This window comes from Eutrigla gurnardus, assembly GCF_963514095.1.
Source record: "Eutrigla gurnardus genome assembly, chromosome: 2".
Classification (NCBI taxonomy): Eukaryota; Metazoa; Chordata; class Actinopteri; order Perciformes; family Triglidae; genus Eutrigla; species Eutrigla gurnardus.
In genome coordinates, this window is record NC_139916.1 from 15,784,090 (window position 1) to 15,803,217 (window position 19,128).

Sequence of the window (19,128 nt, forward strand, 5' to 3'; positions counted from 1 at the left end):
ACACTATATTGCCAAAAGTATTCACTCACCCATCCAAATAATTGAAATCAGGTGTTCCAATCACTTCCATGGCCACAGATGTATAAAAGCAAGCACCTCGGCATGCAGACTGTTTCTACAAACATTTGTGAAAGAATGGGTCGCTTTCAGGAGCTCAGTGAAATCCAGCGTGGTACTGTGATAGGATGCCACCTGTGCAACAAGTCCAGTAGTGAAATTTCCTCACTCTTAAATATTCAACTGTCAACTGTCAGTGGGATTAAATCAAAGTTGAAGCGATTGGGAACGACGGCAACTCAGACAAGAAGTGGTAGTCCACGTAAAATGGCGGAGCGGGGTCAGCGGATGCTGAGGCACATCGCTACAGACCTCCAAACTTCATGTGGCCTTCAGATTAGCTCAAGAAGGTTTCCATGGCCGAGCAGCTGCATCCAAGCCATACATCAGCAAGTGCAGTGCAAAGCAGCGGATGCCATGGTGTAAAGCACGCCGCCACTGGACTCTAGAGAAGTGGAAACACGTTCTCTGGAGGGATGAATCACGTTTCTCCATCTGGAAATCTGATGGACGAGTCTGGGTTTGGTGGTTGCCAGGACAACGGTACTTGTCTGACTGCATTGTGCCACGTGTAAAGTTTGGTGGAGACTATGGTGTGGGGTTGTTTTTCAGGAGCTGGGCTTGGCTTTCCAGTGAAAGGAAGTCTGAATGCTTCAGCATACCAAGAGATGTTGGACAATTCCATTCTCCCAACTTGACTTGCCTGCACAGACTCCTGAAAATTCACATTAACACACTCCTAAACCTTGTGGAAAGCCTTCCCAGAAGAGTTGAAGCTGTTATAGCTGCGAAGAGTGGACCGATATATATATATATATATATATATATATATATTGCAACTAAACAACATGCAGAACGAATGCAGGGATGATGTGAACACATGATGATGTGAACACATGCTTCAGTAAATTATTCTGTTCACTTAATACAACAATAGACCAAAGATGCAAGAATTACTGTGTTCGCCAGCACATTGTGGTAATAGTAAGATGAAACTATAAAATTATACGAACAACCAACAGAAACACATTCATTAATGAACCTGTTTGAGTCCTCAGTGTAGTTATACTGGGCAATAGTAAAATGGGTTTAAAATATAAACATGAGATTTGATTCTTCATGTGAAAAACAGATCAAATACTCATAATTTATAATCCTAAAACACAACTCAATTTCACAGTGACATAATATCAGACAGTGACACACGTCTGTCCAATGCCTTCCATTCTGACTGCGATAAATCCAACTTAAACTACCTAACTGCTTAGAAGATGGGAAATCTTTAAAAAACCTTTGACTCATACTTTGATTTTCCCAACATAAATCCTCATTCTCCTATGAGAACAAGCATCTGGGGAACAGCACTGTTCCTATGGATAATAAGTCCAGCTGTCTCACTGGAACACGACCGGATATTCTCCGATGGCAGAGGTACTCCACTCCTACACATTTGTCCTTTGAACCGACAGGATTTGTGCTATTCGCCCCTCTTACTACTCCACGCCGATCAAAATCTCATCAGCCGGTGAACGCTCTGCTCGTCAGCAATTACCTTTGCTCGAGACGATGGAGGAAAACTGTACGTGTGTGAGTGTGAGCATGCACAAAGGGCTTAGCTGCTTTAACATGCAGAAAAGATGTCAAGTCTGTGATTACACTTGCTGATAACAAGTGGAAGTGGTTTAGCCGTGTGTCTGAATTGCTGTTGTATTTGACATTGTCAGTTTCTATGAGAAAGAAATCTCTGTGAGATTTTATATCTGTGTGTGTGCACATATGCACCTTCACAGTATGTTGTATTTGCAGACTCAAATACCCCCCCACCCCATCCCACCCTCTGTCTTGGGCTAACAAGGAGTGTTAGCTATCTAGGCGCCTGGCTGTCAGAGTCAGACACCTGAATATATTACTATACCACGCTCCAAGTCTCCTCTCTTCGCCTTTCGGATGCTACAGCCCCTCCCTGCCCATGCTTCTCTTCCTCTGAGGTCTCTGGCCTAATGCTTCCATGTGCTTGATGCCCTCGCCGCTGACTGCTACTGTACATTGGTGAAAATGACTCTTCCATCCTCTTTAGGTGGGGCATGGTGGAAAAAACAGGATGCTGGTGAACAAAGCAACAAGAAATATGTTCAATGTGTGTGAACAAGCGTGTGCACATGGGTCAGGCTGACTTAAATGTAGGTGCTTCCGTAACAATGCAGACATTTGATTTCTGTGGAGTGTTTTCCAATAGCTCCTGAGTGTGTGCATCTGCACTCTACAGTTTAACCAACATGTCCAGTTGGTGCTAGAAAGCAAACACTCACAGCAGCTCGAGTGACAGGAATTGACAGATTGATGTTATCGCGGGCTGGTTGAGTGAGGAGGGATGAGATGGTGGGATAGCAACGTTTCATTTGCCTTCAAATCATCAATCCTATGTGTGATGAACGCTTTAAACATGCCACAGATTAAATAATATCTAGGAGTGCCTATACTATATGTAATAGCGGAGATAAAGGAAACACTCAATTAAACAAACATTATATTTAAAGAAATCAATAAAATGAAGGGTGTTGGTTGAAACAGCTGCATACAGATTTATTGCAGAGAATTATATTTCATCGGATACGAATGTCTTGAAGACTGACACAGCAGGGGGCCCCGCTGGTTAGCAAGAACATCTTATAACTGAAAGGTTGCATATTCAGTGCAAACACATCATTTCCACCCTTGTCAAGTGTCATTTCCTTGTGTTTCTATGCAGCAACAGGGCAATACTGTGAACATGTGTGGCATCGTCCACTGTTTGCAATCTCAGGTCTGACTTTAATGAATGATTTCCTCCTGGTTTTCATCATATTTTTTTAAGACAGTGTCAAATGCTTTACTGTGAGTCATCATTCACACAAGCACACATGCACACGCACACGCACACACACACACACACACACACACACACACACACACACACACACACACACGGACTGAGGGGTTGAAAAGAGAGGGATAGAAAAAGATGAGGGACAGAGGAGGAGGAATAATTGCTGGGATAACATGTTGCCCAGGAGCACATGTTGCCTTAACATGTTGCCTTACAGAGCATGCATCCATCTATTTTTTTCATCCACTGACAAACCCAATCATGCTTCAACAATGCCATCTAGTGACATTTTAAGGGATTACATCCTGCTCCCTCCACACAGACACAAACCTCCATCATCCAAGCACAAGCCATTCCAATCAACAACTCCACAGGCAATATGTGGTAAAAAGTGATTTGGTATAAGGTAACAGGGTGGCTCTGACATCACAGAAGGGGAATTAAAACACTGCGACAAATAAAATGATACCATACTACTTCAAACTCCTACTAAATAAGCACAGCCTGACATTTAAATAAGCACATTTGCTGTTTAGCTGCCCACTCAACAATCTGGCTGGGTTGTTAAAGGCAACAGGAGGTTAGAGAAAACAAGGACATCAGGAGTGACCACATTTTATAACACATTTCTACCCAAAAACCAACAAAGTCGTCTTATCAAAATATCATTATGATCATAACAGTTAAATGGCAGTCAAAGAAATGTCCCTCCTGGATTTGACCAGACAGGAGACACAAAAACAAACAGCAAGGCAGTAGAATAAAATAGAGGAGGGGAGTTAAAGTGACCTCAGCTAACTCAGAGCCAACACTAACTCAAAAGCATGCAATCAAACTTTGAATAAAGTGTTAGGTTTGTAACACTAATAGCTGTTTTTTTTATATCTGACATTTTGACGTTTGTATGAATCTGTGTCTTTTTGAGATTTACTTGTTCTTTCTAATTTTTGTCATTCATATATTCACCACATGGAATTGCAATTCAGCTGTTCTGAATTTAAAATGTTTTCTGAATCCTAAGTTGTTGTCCATCATTTGTTTTTTATTGGAGACAATAGATACATTTAATATACAGGACTAAGCAAATCAACTGACAGGTTATAAACTTGCAACTTGCACCTGCAACCCCCAAACCGGTAGTAAAATCTATTCTTCACACCCACATAAGGAGCTTCAGAAACTCAACAGCTGAAAGCAGCTTGTGTGTGTGTGTGTGTGTGTGTGTGTGTGTGTGAGTGAGAGAGAGAGAGACACACAGAGATGCTCAGCACAGAATGCCTGTGCATACTAATACCATTTTGTTTGCAGCACGAATGACACCTCTGAGGCGGAGAGAATAGTCGGGGGAAGAAAACAAACACAAGAGGTGCTAATGAAAGAAAGGATAGGTGAAAATACGAGGTGTGAATGTGTTGTCTCCTTGGTGTCTTCACTCAAGGTACAACTTTTAAGGCCTAAATGTAGTCCCAGAAATATGTAGGATGACATGTCGGAAAAATAAAAATTAAAAAAAAATTTAACAGCACTGTTGTTGGTGGGGGGAAAAGCTGGATGTCATAGCGGCAAAAGTAAATGTGGTGCAGAAGTAGCAGTTGGTACAAGACATTATCAAACAAAGGTACAAATATAGATACAAATATAAAATCTTGAGGAGCACGTAGATTGCCACATCCCCTGGTGTGTGTTTAATGCCAGCTGTGCAAAGATCATTAAAACTTTGAAGTGAAGTTGTAGGGATATTCTGCAAGTAAAAACGCTAATCAGTAACCTCCTCCTGCTGAGATTACACCGCTTTTCCATCAACATCAATATCAATGCAGTGCCAAATGGAGCAGGTTAGTTGATAAACAATGTAGTAAAACTTTGATTTGTAACTGTTCATTTTTTTAATAAATGTGTCATTTTTATTTATTTTAACAACCGAGAGCAATGGTGCATATTGGCACTCAGTGGTAGACTTAAATGAGCTACAGGTGCTCACACAAAACATACAAATCTGCCATAGAAGAAAGAAATGAACACATCAGATGCCACAAAAGGGAAATTTATTTTGTAGCAAATGACATACACAGTGTTGACTGAACTGTGGATGAACCTTGCAAGCAGACATCCCATACGACACACACTCACACATTCCTCTGATATAAATCGACAAAGAGCCAGTTTAATGCACAGGTATGCATAGATAGAGACGCAGACGCACACAAATACTCCTAGCGGTGGCGGCTGGCGCTGAGGCAGGAGTAAATGGCTAATGTGAGTGTTTGTGACAGACAGCCTGAGGCAGTGTGGGGAGCAGCTCAGCTTTCTGACAGGTGTTGCCTGCACACCTCGCTCACCCTCACCCCCTCCCTCCACCCAACACTAACACACAGCCTGCCTGCTGGGAGCCAGGAGTGAACATGGGGAAATAGGCTTGGAGGGGGGGTTGCTATATAAGTCTTTGTGTATTGTGATAGTGTCACAGCAGTATGTGTGAATGCACGTCTGTGTCTGTCTCTTCCTCTGGGAAATAAGGCAGCTCACAAACTAACTAAGTGGAGCGTTTTACTGTGCAGTGGGGAGAGAGGTGGGGGTGGAGAGAATTTTCTTTAAGACATCCAGCTGTGTTGTTGCAAGGTAGATAAAAAATGCAAGGAGTGGGAAGCCCACCTGCTAAAAGGAGGGATTTGGTAGTGGCAGACCTCTTGAAATGGATTCCAGGTAGTTACAAAAAAGCTGCAGCAATGCAATGAAAATATAGTACATTTTTCTTCTTAATCTTGGGAACAAATTATGCCAGGTTTCCAGTCTTTTTTCATTGGTTTGTTAAAGGTGAAATATACAGGATTTATAGCATTAATATAGCAGCAAACAACTGTTTACTATGTAAAGATATAGTGGAGTAAGGAGTCTACCTGAGGAGAGAATTAATGAATTCTCCTTGTATTGTTGACATAACTAGGCCGGCAGCACATGCTTTTGGTGCATGTTTGTGAATAAGTGTGCCCAACTGGCTAACATATGATGGTTACAGCTACACTCTGAGCGGGTTAGCGGCAGGGTCATCGCGGAAGCAAAGCACCCACCCGCCGGTTCCCCCTTGGATAAACTTTAGCTGACAGAGCTGTTATCTGCGAGCTGACGGCTCAGCCATCGCCATGTTGAGAGCCACTGTGTCACATGGGCCCTCAAAATGATATGCTGTACTTCAGGGTTGTCGTGAAGAATTTCCCCTGAAGTCATAATCATTGGCTCAACAGTGTGAGATGCAGTATTATTGACATTTTTCCCTTTGCAAATGACTTCTCTTATACTGTATTCATCCTATTTTAGAATCATACGTTTTATTCCAAGGCTTAGGAGGGGGTGGGGGGTGGGGGTTCAGCTGAGATGCTTTGGTTGGGTTGCTATGATACAGAATATCTGCAGAAGTGAAAATGTCAACGCAAGGAAGAGTACTTGCTCTGGATGAGGGGAAGGCTGAAGCACATAGGGAGAGATGTAAGTGTGTTCATTTCTGTTGTTGTTCAGCTTGTAACCTACATGTAGGATGTGACAGATGGTCCTTGTGGTATTTTGTCGGCTGCTCCTCCAAAGTGATTGGACAGTTGGGTAAAGTGACAGTAAGGGGGCACTCACACTAGGGTCAGTTTATACCACGTCAGGTGGGAACTGATATGATGATCACCCAAGACGCATGTTAATGCCTGATCTGAACAGGGCCATTCACGCACACAAGAAGTCTTTGATCCATGCATTCATTGTATAATCACGAAATAAAAGGTCCCACCACTTCTGTGCACACAAACACAGATCTGCACACACACTGAAAGGCTGTATTGACTTGTCAAGTCAGAAAAAGTAGAAAACAAAGCTGTGCGGTAAGAGTGTTCAGTTTCACGATCTGATGCAACTTCATTAAATTGAACCCGTATCAGTGTAAGCTAAGCCAGCAGCTTCATTCAGTATTCATTACAGTCGGTTGGCATAATGAAAAGACACTGCAGGACAAATCAATTGGAGAGGAGAGAGACAGGGCTTCAGAAAATCCACAGTGTTTAACATTAACAAAGCAAAGCGAGCAAAAATACACCAGGGAGGGAATGGAAAATTAATCGGCAACAGATTACTGGTCATCAAAATGTTACGCATGTAAGTAACATCAAAAACATGTTTTTTTGGTCTCACACACCGCACTGTTGGTTGACTCATTATCAATCTGAATTTGACAGAAGTGTGTGTCAACAAGCACCTTCAAACAGAGACAAGCAGGGCTACCAAAGACAGCCAATGCAATCGCTTTATCGAAATGCATAGACCAAACACGAAGACTTTGATCCAAGCGTTGACAAAAAAGATTAAGATTTAGATGCTCAAACCTGTCACACATACCCAATGACAGAGTTGGGTCAATTCTTATTAATCACAAACTTAGACTTGACTTACTTAGAGGAACATTTAACCGATTATGAAACCGTCTCAATGTAATGCTGATGCCTCTATTTGACCTACATAATCAAGCGGCCCATCAGCTAGAACATAGTCCTTTCTATATGGTTATTCTTAACGCTTTGGGGTCTCCAGCAGGGACCGCCAAAATCAACACAAAATAAGCATGATACTGAAAATAAACCCCATACACTTTATAACGACTGATCTATATACATACAAGTACATACATGAAATTTGACCTCTGCATGTAAAGCACCTGTTGAACAACTTTGGGTTCATTGTCTCACTCAAGGACACTTTGACATACAGTTGGAGCCGGGGATGAAAGTAAATCTAAATTATTCCCATTTTCTTTGAACAAATTAGACACATAGTTTACATTTTAAACTAATTTCTAACTAACTAAGATATCTGACTGAGGAAACACTATGCTATATTAGGAATAGAAAAATAGTACAACCATTGATACGAGTAATAATGTAACACAAAACATGAGGCATCTTGACTTGAGTGTTACTTAACTCATGTTTAGAATATCTTTATCACTTTCACTCACTTCACACCCCCTCTGCCTTTACAAAATAGCGTTCAGTTTGCCCTCTGCAATACAGAAACCGGACTTGTTGCTCTCTCAGCCTCAGTCCAGGGGTGCCATTCAAATGATAAACAGTAGAGGGTGGTGTTGACTCATAGAAATTGTTTCTGAAGGAAGGGAACTCTACTACTCTTAAATAATGATTGTAGTAAAAAGTGTATCAAGATAAAAGTGACAGTCAAAAGAACAAAAAGAGAAAATGTAGACCTGAAATATGTGTCTGTATGTGTCTATATTTAAAATATTAAAATGTTTGCAGATTTCACCCCTTAATGTCAGAAGCTTGTTATAAAAATGTTAAATGCATTTTTTATATCTCTGTGCAAGATAACAAAAGTGCTATTGAAGTTTATGTGAACTTTACTCATACAAAACAAATGCATAGTGTCCCCCACACTAATCCCAAAGTGAAATTCCAAACATTTCTTGAAATTGAAGCGATGCCTGAAAGGCAGGAAAATCTTTACAGGTGTTTATAAAACAGCCAGGAACTTTGCACGTTTTAAAAAGAGTAAAATGTGCAAGGCATTTCTCTGCTTTGGTTTATGAGAACACACTTATATACTGACAGAAAGGAAGGAGGAAGAAGAACAATAATGTTTTGATGACTTTGATTGAATAAATGTGAACTTATTGTTTCGGGTACATGGTAACATGGTCACAGCTACTGTGTAACACAGAAGGTCTGCTGTTTTGACGAAGTGTAAATTCATTTGTAGTTTTGAGGGTTATTCAGTACAATAAAGTACAACTCTTCAGGACCACTAGTGGAAAGTGCAGCTTACTCCTGTTATAGACCCAACAAGCATCACTCACCAGTATTTTGGCCTTTTCTTGCTCTTCATGGGCCTTTCCTTTCTCGATGAGGAGGGCAGGTGTCAGCTCATCCAGGCCTGTGGTTGCTCCTGTCTCTCCCTCCCTCTGGGCCAGTCTGTCCAACTGCTCCTGCACCAGGGCCTGTTGATGCTCAAAGCTAAGTAGAGGTACATAAGATCTGTTTTAACCTTTATTCATCTAGTGAAAGTCTGATAAATATGCAAGTTCTTGTCCACACAGAAAGCTACTCCACAAGGTCAGGACGATAGTGTTTGCTGCTGGTCAACACAAATACCAATATGTTTGGGATGAAACCTACAAAAGCCAACAGAGCAAAATAAGACTCTAAGTAAAGCTTTTCTCTGATCCCTCAAATTAAGTTAAAATGAAAGGTGGAATCAAAGGAAAGCGTTACATTAAAATCCAATTAGATTACAGTTTATCCTGAAAAAAAAAATACCACATTAAATGTATAATTAAGGATTTAAACCAGTGATATTTGGCAAAGAGCCTTGTTCAGTAACTCTAATTTTCTGTAAACTACATGAACCTACATCAATAAGAACCATTTACATACAAAAACACTGATCAAAATATAATAATGATGTACTGTACGTTTATGTCTAATACATTTCTAGGAAGCAGCATTACAGGCACAGAGTTTAAGAATGGTTGGACTTCCAAAAATGTAAATCTCTAGAGGCTCAGGATAGTATATGAGCATTCGAGCAGCATAGCAACATGCCTGCTATACAGACAGAGTAAATGAGCACAGGCGGTGTTGACAGGTCTCTAAGCAGGTGTCCGTTCTCCATAAACATTGTACATTAACAGCAAGTATCTGCTATTTTATACATCTGTCACCTCCACTTGCCTTTTTGTTAGGATCAATCATTCAGCATAAGTTGCAGGAATCAAGGGAGTTCCAAGTTAGCCACTGCTAATACACGATAATAATAAGTTCCATGTAGTTACAGCAGGTCTTTCAACAAATATTGCATTATAGGGTGCATTGACCTTGACATTATGAGCACCTACTTTTTGCGGATTTCTTCCTGTATTTCTGTAGTAGAGGGTCCTGTTGGTTTTGTACCTGAAAATAAAATGGTATGAATAACAATTCAATTACAATATGGATCCATTTGCAGAACATAATATCAAGAGCAATACATTAATTATTTCTCTCTAATGCTGGCCAAATTAACAGCTGAATGTAACTTTAATTAATTGTTCCTATCATTAACAACAATTAGGTTTTCTATATTCTGTCCTTTCTATTATAAATAAAGAAGAAAAGACACAGCAATAACATTGATGCTGTTTTCTCTTTTTTTGTAGGACACGTTTGCTGACAGTTAGCTTCCCAGTGGGAGCTCTGTGAGAAAGGAACGGCCTTTGACTGGGACTTACTGGGTGGTTTGTGACTGTCTGGTGGAGATAGTGGTGACATAGCGCTGTCAGACCCCTGAGATTCCCTCATCCTCCGGAGCACATCCTCTGAGAGCTGGACAGTAGTGAGGAAAAAACAATGTGCACATAAACACACACATACACACACCCCTTGCTGTGCATGCAGGACAGATTAAAGGTTCACATGTTAAAGAGTCCTTCATCCAGCCTGCTGAAATGTTCCTGAGCAAGTCACTTACTTGCTAGCAGCTGTGCAGCTGTGGCTGACCTCTCACACCATCCTGAATAATAAGACCAAGAGTAGCTATCTACCTAAATGGCATGATGGACACAATATTAGCTAACTGACTCTCCTACTGAAACACTACAGTTGGCTAACGGGTAGAATACAATTGCATTTTTTTTTTTTTTAAATGAATCTAAACTGGTTTGCAATGTTCGTCGTCACTAACAAGGTTACTGTGACGTTGACATGAACGCAGCTAAGTGTTGTCTTAGCTAACCCCAGTGACTGTTGTTGACATAGCAAATCTAGCGTTAGCTGACATTTACAGTAACATTACGTTATAGGAAATATGTCAGTAGGTTGGCGTTGCTATGCGGTATGTCTGCTTTAATGGCATGTCACGACTAGCTCGTCGTAGTTCGTCAAGCTATTATAAGAGTAACGTTAGCTTACAAACTTAGACAGCGGTTAACAGTTACGCTATCTGGGCGTAAGAGGGGGGGGGGGGGGGGGGGGGGGTATGACAGGGTTCATTTGAGGACATGGTGCTGTCAGACTTGCAGGGCACCTTAGACCGGCACCACCACAGCCCGCGAGCTAACGGTTATCACCTTTAGTCGCCATGCCTAAGAACATAACTCAAACTTAAATTCTGTTCATTTTAACAATAAGAGGAAACCTTCACATTTACCTTCACTCCTTCAATTACGGTGACCTTCTCGTTTTCGTCCAGTCCGAATGACACTTTCCTAGACGTGCTGCTATTACCTCCCATTTTAACTAGCTCTCCGTATCCACCTGCTCAGGAAAAAAAAAAGATAAAAACCTTGTCCGGCTTTGGGACGGATACATAAACGAGAGTGCGGCTCAAGTCGCCGCCACAGCGACCGGCGGTTGAAAAATACTCCAATAAAGGTCAAACTGGCGCTACAGTATCCTCTAAGCTCATTGGTTGAATAAAATAATGTGCACTCATGACTCATATTCGCATGGAGTATAGGGTCGATGGGAATTGTAGTTAAACTGTAGTCCGATGAGAGTGAAACCTTGAAAAGATAAACACACCACAGGAACCACGGAATAAAACGCAAAACAGTCGTTTCATCAACACGAGAGAATAATGTGTACTGACCACAATGAACCACAGAGGGGCGTGCTATCCTGAATATGACAAGTGTGACAGAAGGTACAGGGTTACCTGCTGAACTTGCCAGGGTGTGTGGTGTCTCGTTCCTTTCCCCAAACAAACAAATGAAGACTCCATGGTTTATTCTGTAGGTCACGGAATGCTTAATACATTGCAATAATATGGGCTGAATGTTATACAATCTATGCACTTAAAAAAAAGGCAATTTACAGATCATTTGCAAAATGATTTCAACACCAAAAATCTGTCAATCAACAGAGGACTTCCATAACAACGCACCTCGTCAACTCGTGCCATGAACCAGTAAAGCAATTCCAAATCACTAGTCTAATTTCAAGTTATCCAGCAGTTATCACCAGCACTCAAATTTGGAATATATATCTATGTCAGGCAAATACTGTTGTTGTTTTTTTTTGTTTGTTTCTTGGAAATACACACTTGACTGTTTGTTTTAAAATGATGAAAAAATAAATGTTTCTCTATATTTTCTGCATACAGGTCACCATTATCTATGAATACTGCTAGCTTAAATACAGGTATCCATTAATACCGAACATAGCATTATCAGGGGGACAGTCAAATGCATCATATTCCTCTGTAGGAATAAGTAAATATGATGTGTGGTGGTTTAATAAGACTAAGGTGTGATACTGTAGTTATACCAAGAAGTATGACAATAACTGATTTTAGAAATGGAACCAAGAAGCAAACAACAAGCCTTAAATTGATAGCAGTGGAAAATGTACTCCGCCAGTCTAGTAGTTTTTTTTTTCTCATAATGGCCCATCTCTGACAAACCACTTGCCTGAGCCTCTCTTAATATCCAGTTAAGATCTATAATAATAAACAAGCAGTACCAATACCATAATTTGATACCTTAACATTATGCAATATTGTTTATAGTCTATTTCAAGCACTTGAAATTAACAATTGTGAAACGGAACACAGGAAAAAAAAAAAAAAAATATTGGCAGAAAAATAAAAACTTGAAACAGTAACCCGTTTGAAGCAAGCAGAGCTGAACTACATATGCTGATATGGAATAAAGGCATGTCTGGATTATGAAGCCAGCAAATGTGCTTTCAGAGGCAGGAATGATTCATCTGGTATAAGAAATTAAAGCAGAAGCCCCAAATAAATAAAAAAGGAGAGAAATGATCGGTAGTGAGTTCATAGCTGAGACACAATTAGAGATTCGTTCTGGTGTCTCGGCCAATCCTGGCAGACAGCGTTACAGATGGTTTGTAATATTTTATGAGTTACCGATTTTCTTTTCATATTGCAGTGGCACACGTAATGCTAAGACCTTTCACTTGTTCCTGTTTCAGAATAAAGTATGCCTTTAATTAGCACTAGTCAGTGCCCTGATAGCCAGTTGGGTCACACATCTTAAGACAGGGCAGCAGATAACAAAGTCAGTTGAGATGCTATTACTCAAAGCCTTTGGCTGGAATGTACAGATGTTGAGTTACCGTCAAACGAATGTTAGACTTTAAAGACATGGCTACTTAAAATGGAATAAAAACTTAATTATTGGGGATTAAGCAGTCAATGCATGATGCTGCAATGACAACAAGTGTGCTGAGGCGAGTCAGTAAGATCCCACATTTAAGAGCCCGTCAAACAGAATCAATACAGAGTCTGTCCGGGCCACAATCGGGGGCAGTACTCCTACTTAGGAGTACTGTCAGCAGCAGTGCACTCTGGCAACAGTGTTACAAAAGCAGTTGCTAAATTCACAGTCCTCCAGATAATTGGCTAGCAAAGGCATCTCCTTAACTGCCCACTCTTTCACTTATCCTGGCGTCAAAGCAAGACCAAGATTACCCATTCTTGGTGTCCAACTACTTTGTTCTGCATTTTTTTGGCCACCCTGCATCACACACGCACAAGTCCAGCTGTATTACCACCTCTCTTCTTCATTCATTCATGCATTGATAGGTCTCCAGCGGTCGGCTTCAATGCTGTTAATGCTGCTGGATCCATAGGGTCCGGAGGCAACATCATCCAGGTACGCTCCAACCATACGAGAGCTGCCGGGACCAGAGCCATCAATCTGGGTGGAGGAGTAGAACAGGCCTTGGTCAGTCATCTCCTTACGGCCAATGGTTGTAGCGACCGTCGGAGGAAGGTGGACGTCACTTTCATCCGGCTCATCCACCTGTGACTTGTAGGAGAACAGGATCTTGGGCTCTGAACTGTGGAGAGGAAACAAGTAGTGAAATAAAGGAAGAAATGAGGTCAACTGTCCTAAGTGCAAATATAAAGTATTTAGTATATTCTGTGTGATTACTTGTACAAACCCAAAGAAGCCCTTGAGGAATGTGACGTAAATAAGCGGAGCAAAAGTGGAGAAGTACAGGAAGGTGGTGACATCCACACAGCTGGTTCAGAAAAGACAAAATAAAGACAGGTTTCACACTGTATGAACAGTCTCTTTAAAAGTTAAAAGACCAAAACCATAGTTAAATTCAAAAGGAAAACAACAGTTATGTTCCCATAACCCTATCCACTAAACTTCATAGGACCCACCAAAACATGGTGCCATTTACCTAGTTGCAACCGAGACAAATATAAATAAATGGCTTAAAAACAGCCACCCAGCTCTTATCCAGGACATTTTGTAAATAAAACCAAACTGCTTCATTCTACCTAAAATACTCTCACAGGTCCATTTATTCTGTGTAATACTCAAGAGGATAATACTGACCAGAGTCCCTCTATGATGCCAGCACATAGCAGAGCACTGCCCAGGCCCTGGACCAGGTTCAGTATTGACAGGATGGCAGCATACACATAGAAACTCCTCTTAGCTAGAAAAAGGATGTAAAATGTAAAACAATCAGGACAAATGCTTTGGATTATATGGCATCATGCAGTGGTAAGTGGAGTGTGTGGCACATCAATTTTGTTTTATAAATTACATATATACATATATATACACAACGCTAATTTCATAACTTCTTAAATTAAATTTCTGATCTTTGCTGCAATGAAATCCATAACTTACATGGAAGAGATATCCTCTCCCTCACTGGAGTTTTAGGCAAGATCACTATCAAAGAGTATACCTATGGAAAAGGATGAGCTCATCAATCAATCAATTATTAGACATTAGTTATTGGGTATTTGTCAAGAGTTCTATTTTATTCCTCATGCTGCTTCTGCTGCATGGTTACATGTTACTGACCAGGAAGAAGAAGCAGGAGCTGGCCAGCCAGAAGTGCCGCCCTCCGTGACCGTAGATGTTGAAGTCCTCGGCAGACAAGTGACTGTCTGGATACAGGATCTCTAATGTGCCCTAGAACAATATCTCTATTATTTTTTTATGAATTCAGAATGAGCATGTACCAAGAGTGTGGGCTGCCTCTTATTATTTGTCATTACCTGTGTGATGGAGTAGCCCAGAGCCAGCACAGCAGTGATAGCCAACACTCGCTTTATACTGGACTTGCTCTCCAGGTGACCTGATAAAAGAAGAAATAAAGACACTAAAGAAAAAAACTATACAGACATTCAGTTAAATGTATTATGAGATATAGGGCTGAAAATAACTATTTTTAACCGAACATTTTAAATAGACATACTATGTGAAAAGAGACAGAAACCAAAGAGGTCACCGGTTAAAATACATGGTAAATGAGAACTGAAACCAGTAGATTCAACTAACCAAAAGCTAGTCCCAAGATGACTACACTGAGCTCAATACCCAGCAAGAAGAAGCGGGTAATTTCCCACAGCACCTGAAAAGACAACACGCATCATGAGTATTCACTGTGGCAGAGTAGACTGGCTGTATTGTAACATATATGTGTGGTCACACTCCAAAACATTACATAATCAAGTGCATGTGCAACGACAGAGCAGCCATGACAGTGTGCTACGGGAACAGTAAGTTCATCACTCTGAACTCCGTCTGTCTGGTATGTGAGGAATGTCAGTCGTGCCTTTCCTTTTGGACATGAAAGGCAAACAAAGTCTTATCAGCCCCTCGGGGTATTCAATAAAAGAGGATATGGCGACTGCTACTTCAGTATAGGCAAAGTATTAATAGTACAAAGCAGAAATCTATATTCATTTACTACCTGCTAAATTAAAATGGAAAAACCCTCAAAAAACCCAAACTGTCAAAACAAAAAAGGATGCAAGGAGTACAAAAATTTAACAACTTCCCCCAGGCCGTTTGTCCCACCACAAAAAAAACAGTTTCTCTTGCTTGTACTTTAACAGTTGACGTGACTGTCTTGTGACAAGTACAGTCAGACTGTGTTCCAGTAAAAGGAAGTGAAGTGTACATCTGAACAATAAAGCCTTATTCTGTGTCCAGCCTATCTCTATAATTAAGTAAATTTGTTGATCATATAAATGTCCATGCTGTTGAAATAGTTTTCGCAATGTCATTATCAACCTTCTTACTTATTTGTTTAAAATAATATAGGCAACATTACTTATCATTGTTTGAATTTTGAATGCATTTCTGTGTTTTACAAAGCAGCGGCCATGTGTGATCCACTGACGTTACTTTTGTTCCACCCGTTTCCTTACTTTGTCTATGATGGTAGCAGCACTTGAGGCACTGACAGTCATGGACACGACAGCCCTGGTGATTCCAACTGCTGCTACAACAAACACCTAAGAAATACAGTAAAACAAACAAAAACAAACAAACAAATGTTAGACCATTTAAACAATCTGTCTTCTCAACATACTGAAAAATGTCCTGAGAATACCTCATATTCTAAAAAGAATACCTTATAACAACAATCAACTGACAAACAACATGCAGAGTTCATTTATAGCCTTGCCAGGCATTGCTGAACAGAGAGATGCTCTTCTCTATAGTCTTTGCTGTTATTTAATATATATGCGCCAATAAAGAGATAAGGGACATTTTGTAAACAAATATTAAGCATCTTCCACACAGAAGGGACATATCATAAAGCAGAGCAGAAAACACAAGGTTGCTTGCTTTTGATGTTAGGCAATAGTCTGTCTATTGTCCCTTAAGACGTTTTGGGGACGAACACCCCATGCATATCAAATTATGGGCTGAAATACTCTTATTTATAGAATTCACAGTTTCTTTAGTTTGTGTCCTACCAGCAAGTAAAAGGTGACGAAGATGGGGCTGGAGGTGAGTCTGATCTTTGCCCTGGCTGAAGGCAGCTTCCACATCAGGAATACAAAGAAGGCCACATTAGGCACAAGCAGTAAAATGTCCCAGAACCGCACCCTAGGACAGAAATATGAATGTGAAGGGGATAATACAGAACTTTGTGAAAACCTTTCATCTGCAGTATATATTTTATGTAGTCTGTCAGATATTCATCATGAACAGTCATATATTTTGCATTTTGTTTCTTGCACTCTCACACATATATTAAAAATAGGCATGGGACGATATGAAAATGTCATGTCATGATTTGCCTGTGAAAATAATTGAGATTCACGATGTTATCCTGATGGTTAAGGATAAATAAATGTTTTTAAATATTTTTGTATACTATATTTTTTTTAAACCACGCTCTATTTTTCACTTGCTACCATGTTAGCGGTCTAAACAGCTTTTTCAAGTCACTTGTGGTGATATTTGATGGTAAACTTATTGTGTGTTTTACTATCTATCGCCCCATCCCTAATTCAAAAGCAATGCATATTATACTTTTATACTTTGCAACTATTTCTTCTCTAGTATGACAACTGAATACCTGGAGTCTCCAATATCCTCGTACAGAACCTGTAGACATTTGTGAGGCTTGGTGATGTTGGCTCCACCGTCAGGCTGCCAAGTTGGGAATGTTGATGTGTTCTCCAACGGTGTGGGTGAAATACTGCCATTGTATTGAGCAAACCTAACCACAGCAGTCACTGTGGCTAGCATGGTGTCGAACCCTGAGGGGGAATAAAAGTAGTTGTGTCAGATAAGACTGAAACACATCGTAAACCGTTCTTAAGAGTTTCCTCTTTTGGAGGAGGTTCAGGTTGTAAAGTGGGCTTTGGGAAAGGAAGGCCATTTGACTACATACAAGTGTGCTGAATACTCTTTTAGGGCATATTATTGGTAAATGTATGATAGACATAACTCGTATGTATATGTCAATGTCAATTTGTTTATATAGTGCATTTACAGACGGCTTAGCCGCACCAAAGTGCTTCACAATAAAGTGCAATAATCAAATAATAAACTAAATATATAAACTAATTATATGACCATAGCAAAACACTTTGAGGCATTCAAGAATATGCAGCTTCAGCTAGCGTTACAGGGGCTTAAGAGGAGCTGTTAGATTGTTGTACACGGCACCGGTCACAGCTTTCTACGCTTTTAATAACGTTACACATTATGCAACACGATTGGTCGCTATGTCAGCCTTGTGTGGTCTTAAATTTAAAGTTTCAAACGATAAAAAAAGATATCTTGCGTTATTCCTGTTAGCATCAACAGTTGGAGAATTGGCATGACGCTACCGAAAGTAAGGTAAACAACATAATATGACAGGAGTCTTCAACTCAAGACCAAACTCTTGCTAGAGTAAAGACGGTACCGGGCAGCTAGCTAGTTAATTATAACGCAATTAGCCAACGCTGGCGTTGTTTTTCGCAATACTTTCTGTTAGCGTCGAAGGGGATTTCAGACGTTAACGTTAGCTAACGCTGCTACATGCACCTTGCTAACTTCGCCCGGAGGATGTGTTGTTTGTGAAATAAAATGATACATTTCGTTACACACAAACACAGCAACGACGACAACGCTGACAGTAAATACGGCTTCCGAATGAACATTGCCGTTTAAAAGCCGATTGGCTCACGTTAGCACCAAAACAAACGTGATACTACTGCAAGTACGATGACGCCGACACAACGTAATGCCCGCTTCAAATGGTAAAACAAATACATCTTACCGATTCAGTAGACTCGAATTCAGGGGTACAACTGCTGTAAAATGTTGTAGAAACACTATGACTTCAGCGCATGTTTAAACACACTGTCATACGCGCTTTAATCCATCAATAAATTGATCGCCGATACTGGACATGGCTGTACTGGGGATAGTTACGTTAACAAAAAATGTCCCAGTGAGGTCAGCTGACACTCACCGAGCAAGCGGGGAAAGTCTCGCGAGATGACATTGCAACGTGTTTTGGCTGAAATGTCTTAAAGGAGTCATCACCTGGTTTTATACGTATCCAGCCCCCCTTGGATCGCTTTGGATCAATTCGTAAAACTTATTAGAAAAAAAAAAAAAAATTTTAATCAAACATTGAGCTTGTTCTGACCCTTTTTCGTACCGCGATTTTATCACGCGAGATTACGCGCGAGGTTTTGACTGGTCCGGATGTGCATTGTATAATATGTAATGAGGCGCGCGTTGATTCGCCGCAGGAAGGACAGAGCCGGGGGGGCTTGCCTGCATGCAGACTCCAAAACATAATGGCGGCGCTTCGGCGATTTCAGGTAGCGGACGGGGGGGGGTTGGGTGGTGAAAGAGGGGTGGGCTTATGCAAGTAGCCGCCACGGTGACGTCACCGAAGGCGCAGAATCAAAATCTCGTGCTTTAGGAATGCACACCCTTGTGT

The 19,128-nt window shown here is 40.7% G+C and overlaps 2 protein-coding genes across 4 annotated transcripts in view; both read right to left on the bottom strand.

Moving 5' to 3' along the window:
* chchd6b (coiled-coil-helix-coiled-coil-helix domain containing 6b) overlaps window positions 1–11,321 on the bottom strand; it is a 45,541-nt gene extending 34,220 nt beyond the window's left edge. The window contains exons 1-4 of one of the 3 annotated variants that reach the window (XM_084038219.1): window positions 11,096–11,321; window positions 10,179–10,272; window positions 9,807–9,861; window positions 8,769–8,925 (exon numbers count right to left, since the gene is read on the bottom strand). In XM_084038219.1, the coding sequence (XP_083894345.1) occupies window positions 8,769–8,925; window positions 9,807–9,861; window positions 10,179–10,272; window positions 11,096–11,179 (390 nt within the window). In that variant the 5' untranslated portion in view covers window positions 11,180–11,321. The remainder of the gene's footprint in view (window positions 1–8,768; window positions 8,926–9,806; window positions 9,862–10,178; window positions 10,273–11,095) is intronic. The other 2 variants (XM_084038218.1, XM_084038220.1) reach the window with 2 other exon arrangements.
* A 335-nt stretch (window positions 11,322–11,656) lies between these two features.
* On the bottom strand, window positions 11,657–18,613 carry tpra1 (transmembrane protein, adipocyte asscociated 1). Its single transcript, XM_084034929.1, has 11 exons — window positions 18,454–18,613; window positions 17,260–17,443; window positions 16,652–16,784; window positions 16,097–16,183; window positions 15,222–15,294; window positions 14,939–15,018; window positions 14,742–14,852; window positions 14,562–14,622; window positions 14,262–14,364; window positions 13,855–13,935; window positions 11,657–13,749 (listed from the first exon to the last, which is right to left on the bottom strand). The coding sequence occupies exons 2-11, from the start codon at window positions 17,430–17,432 to the stop codon at window positions 13,479–13,481; spliced, it is 1,173 nt and encodes a 390-aa protein (XP_083891055.1). The 5' UTR covers window positions 17,433–17,443; window positions 18,454–18,613; the 3' UTR covers window positions 11,657–13,478.
* Between the last annotated feature and the right edge of the window lie 515 nt (window positions 18,614–19,128).

What these genes read in the sequence shown, in the direction of transcription:
- tpra1 (XM_084034929.1), bottom strand. Translation starts at nt 17,432, where the DNA reads ATGCTAGCCACAGTGACTGCTGTGGTTAGGTTTGCTCAATACAATGGC. An exon ending in GGAGAGGATATCTCTTCCAT is followed by an intron (nt 14,365 to 14,561) that starts GTAAGTTATGGA and finishes TCCTTTTTCTAG; the next exon opens with CTAAGAGGAGTTTCTATGTG. An exon ending in TTCCTCAAGGGCTTCTTTGG is followed by an intron (nt 13,750 to 13,854) that starts GTTTGTACAAGT and finishes TCCTCTCCACAG; the next exon opens with TTCAGAGCCCAAGATCCTGT.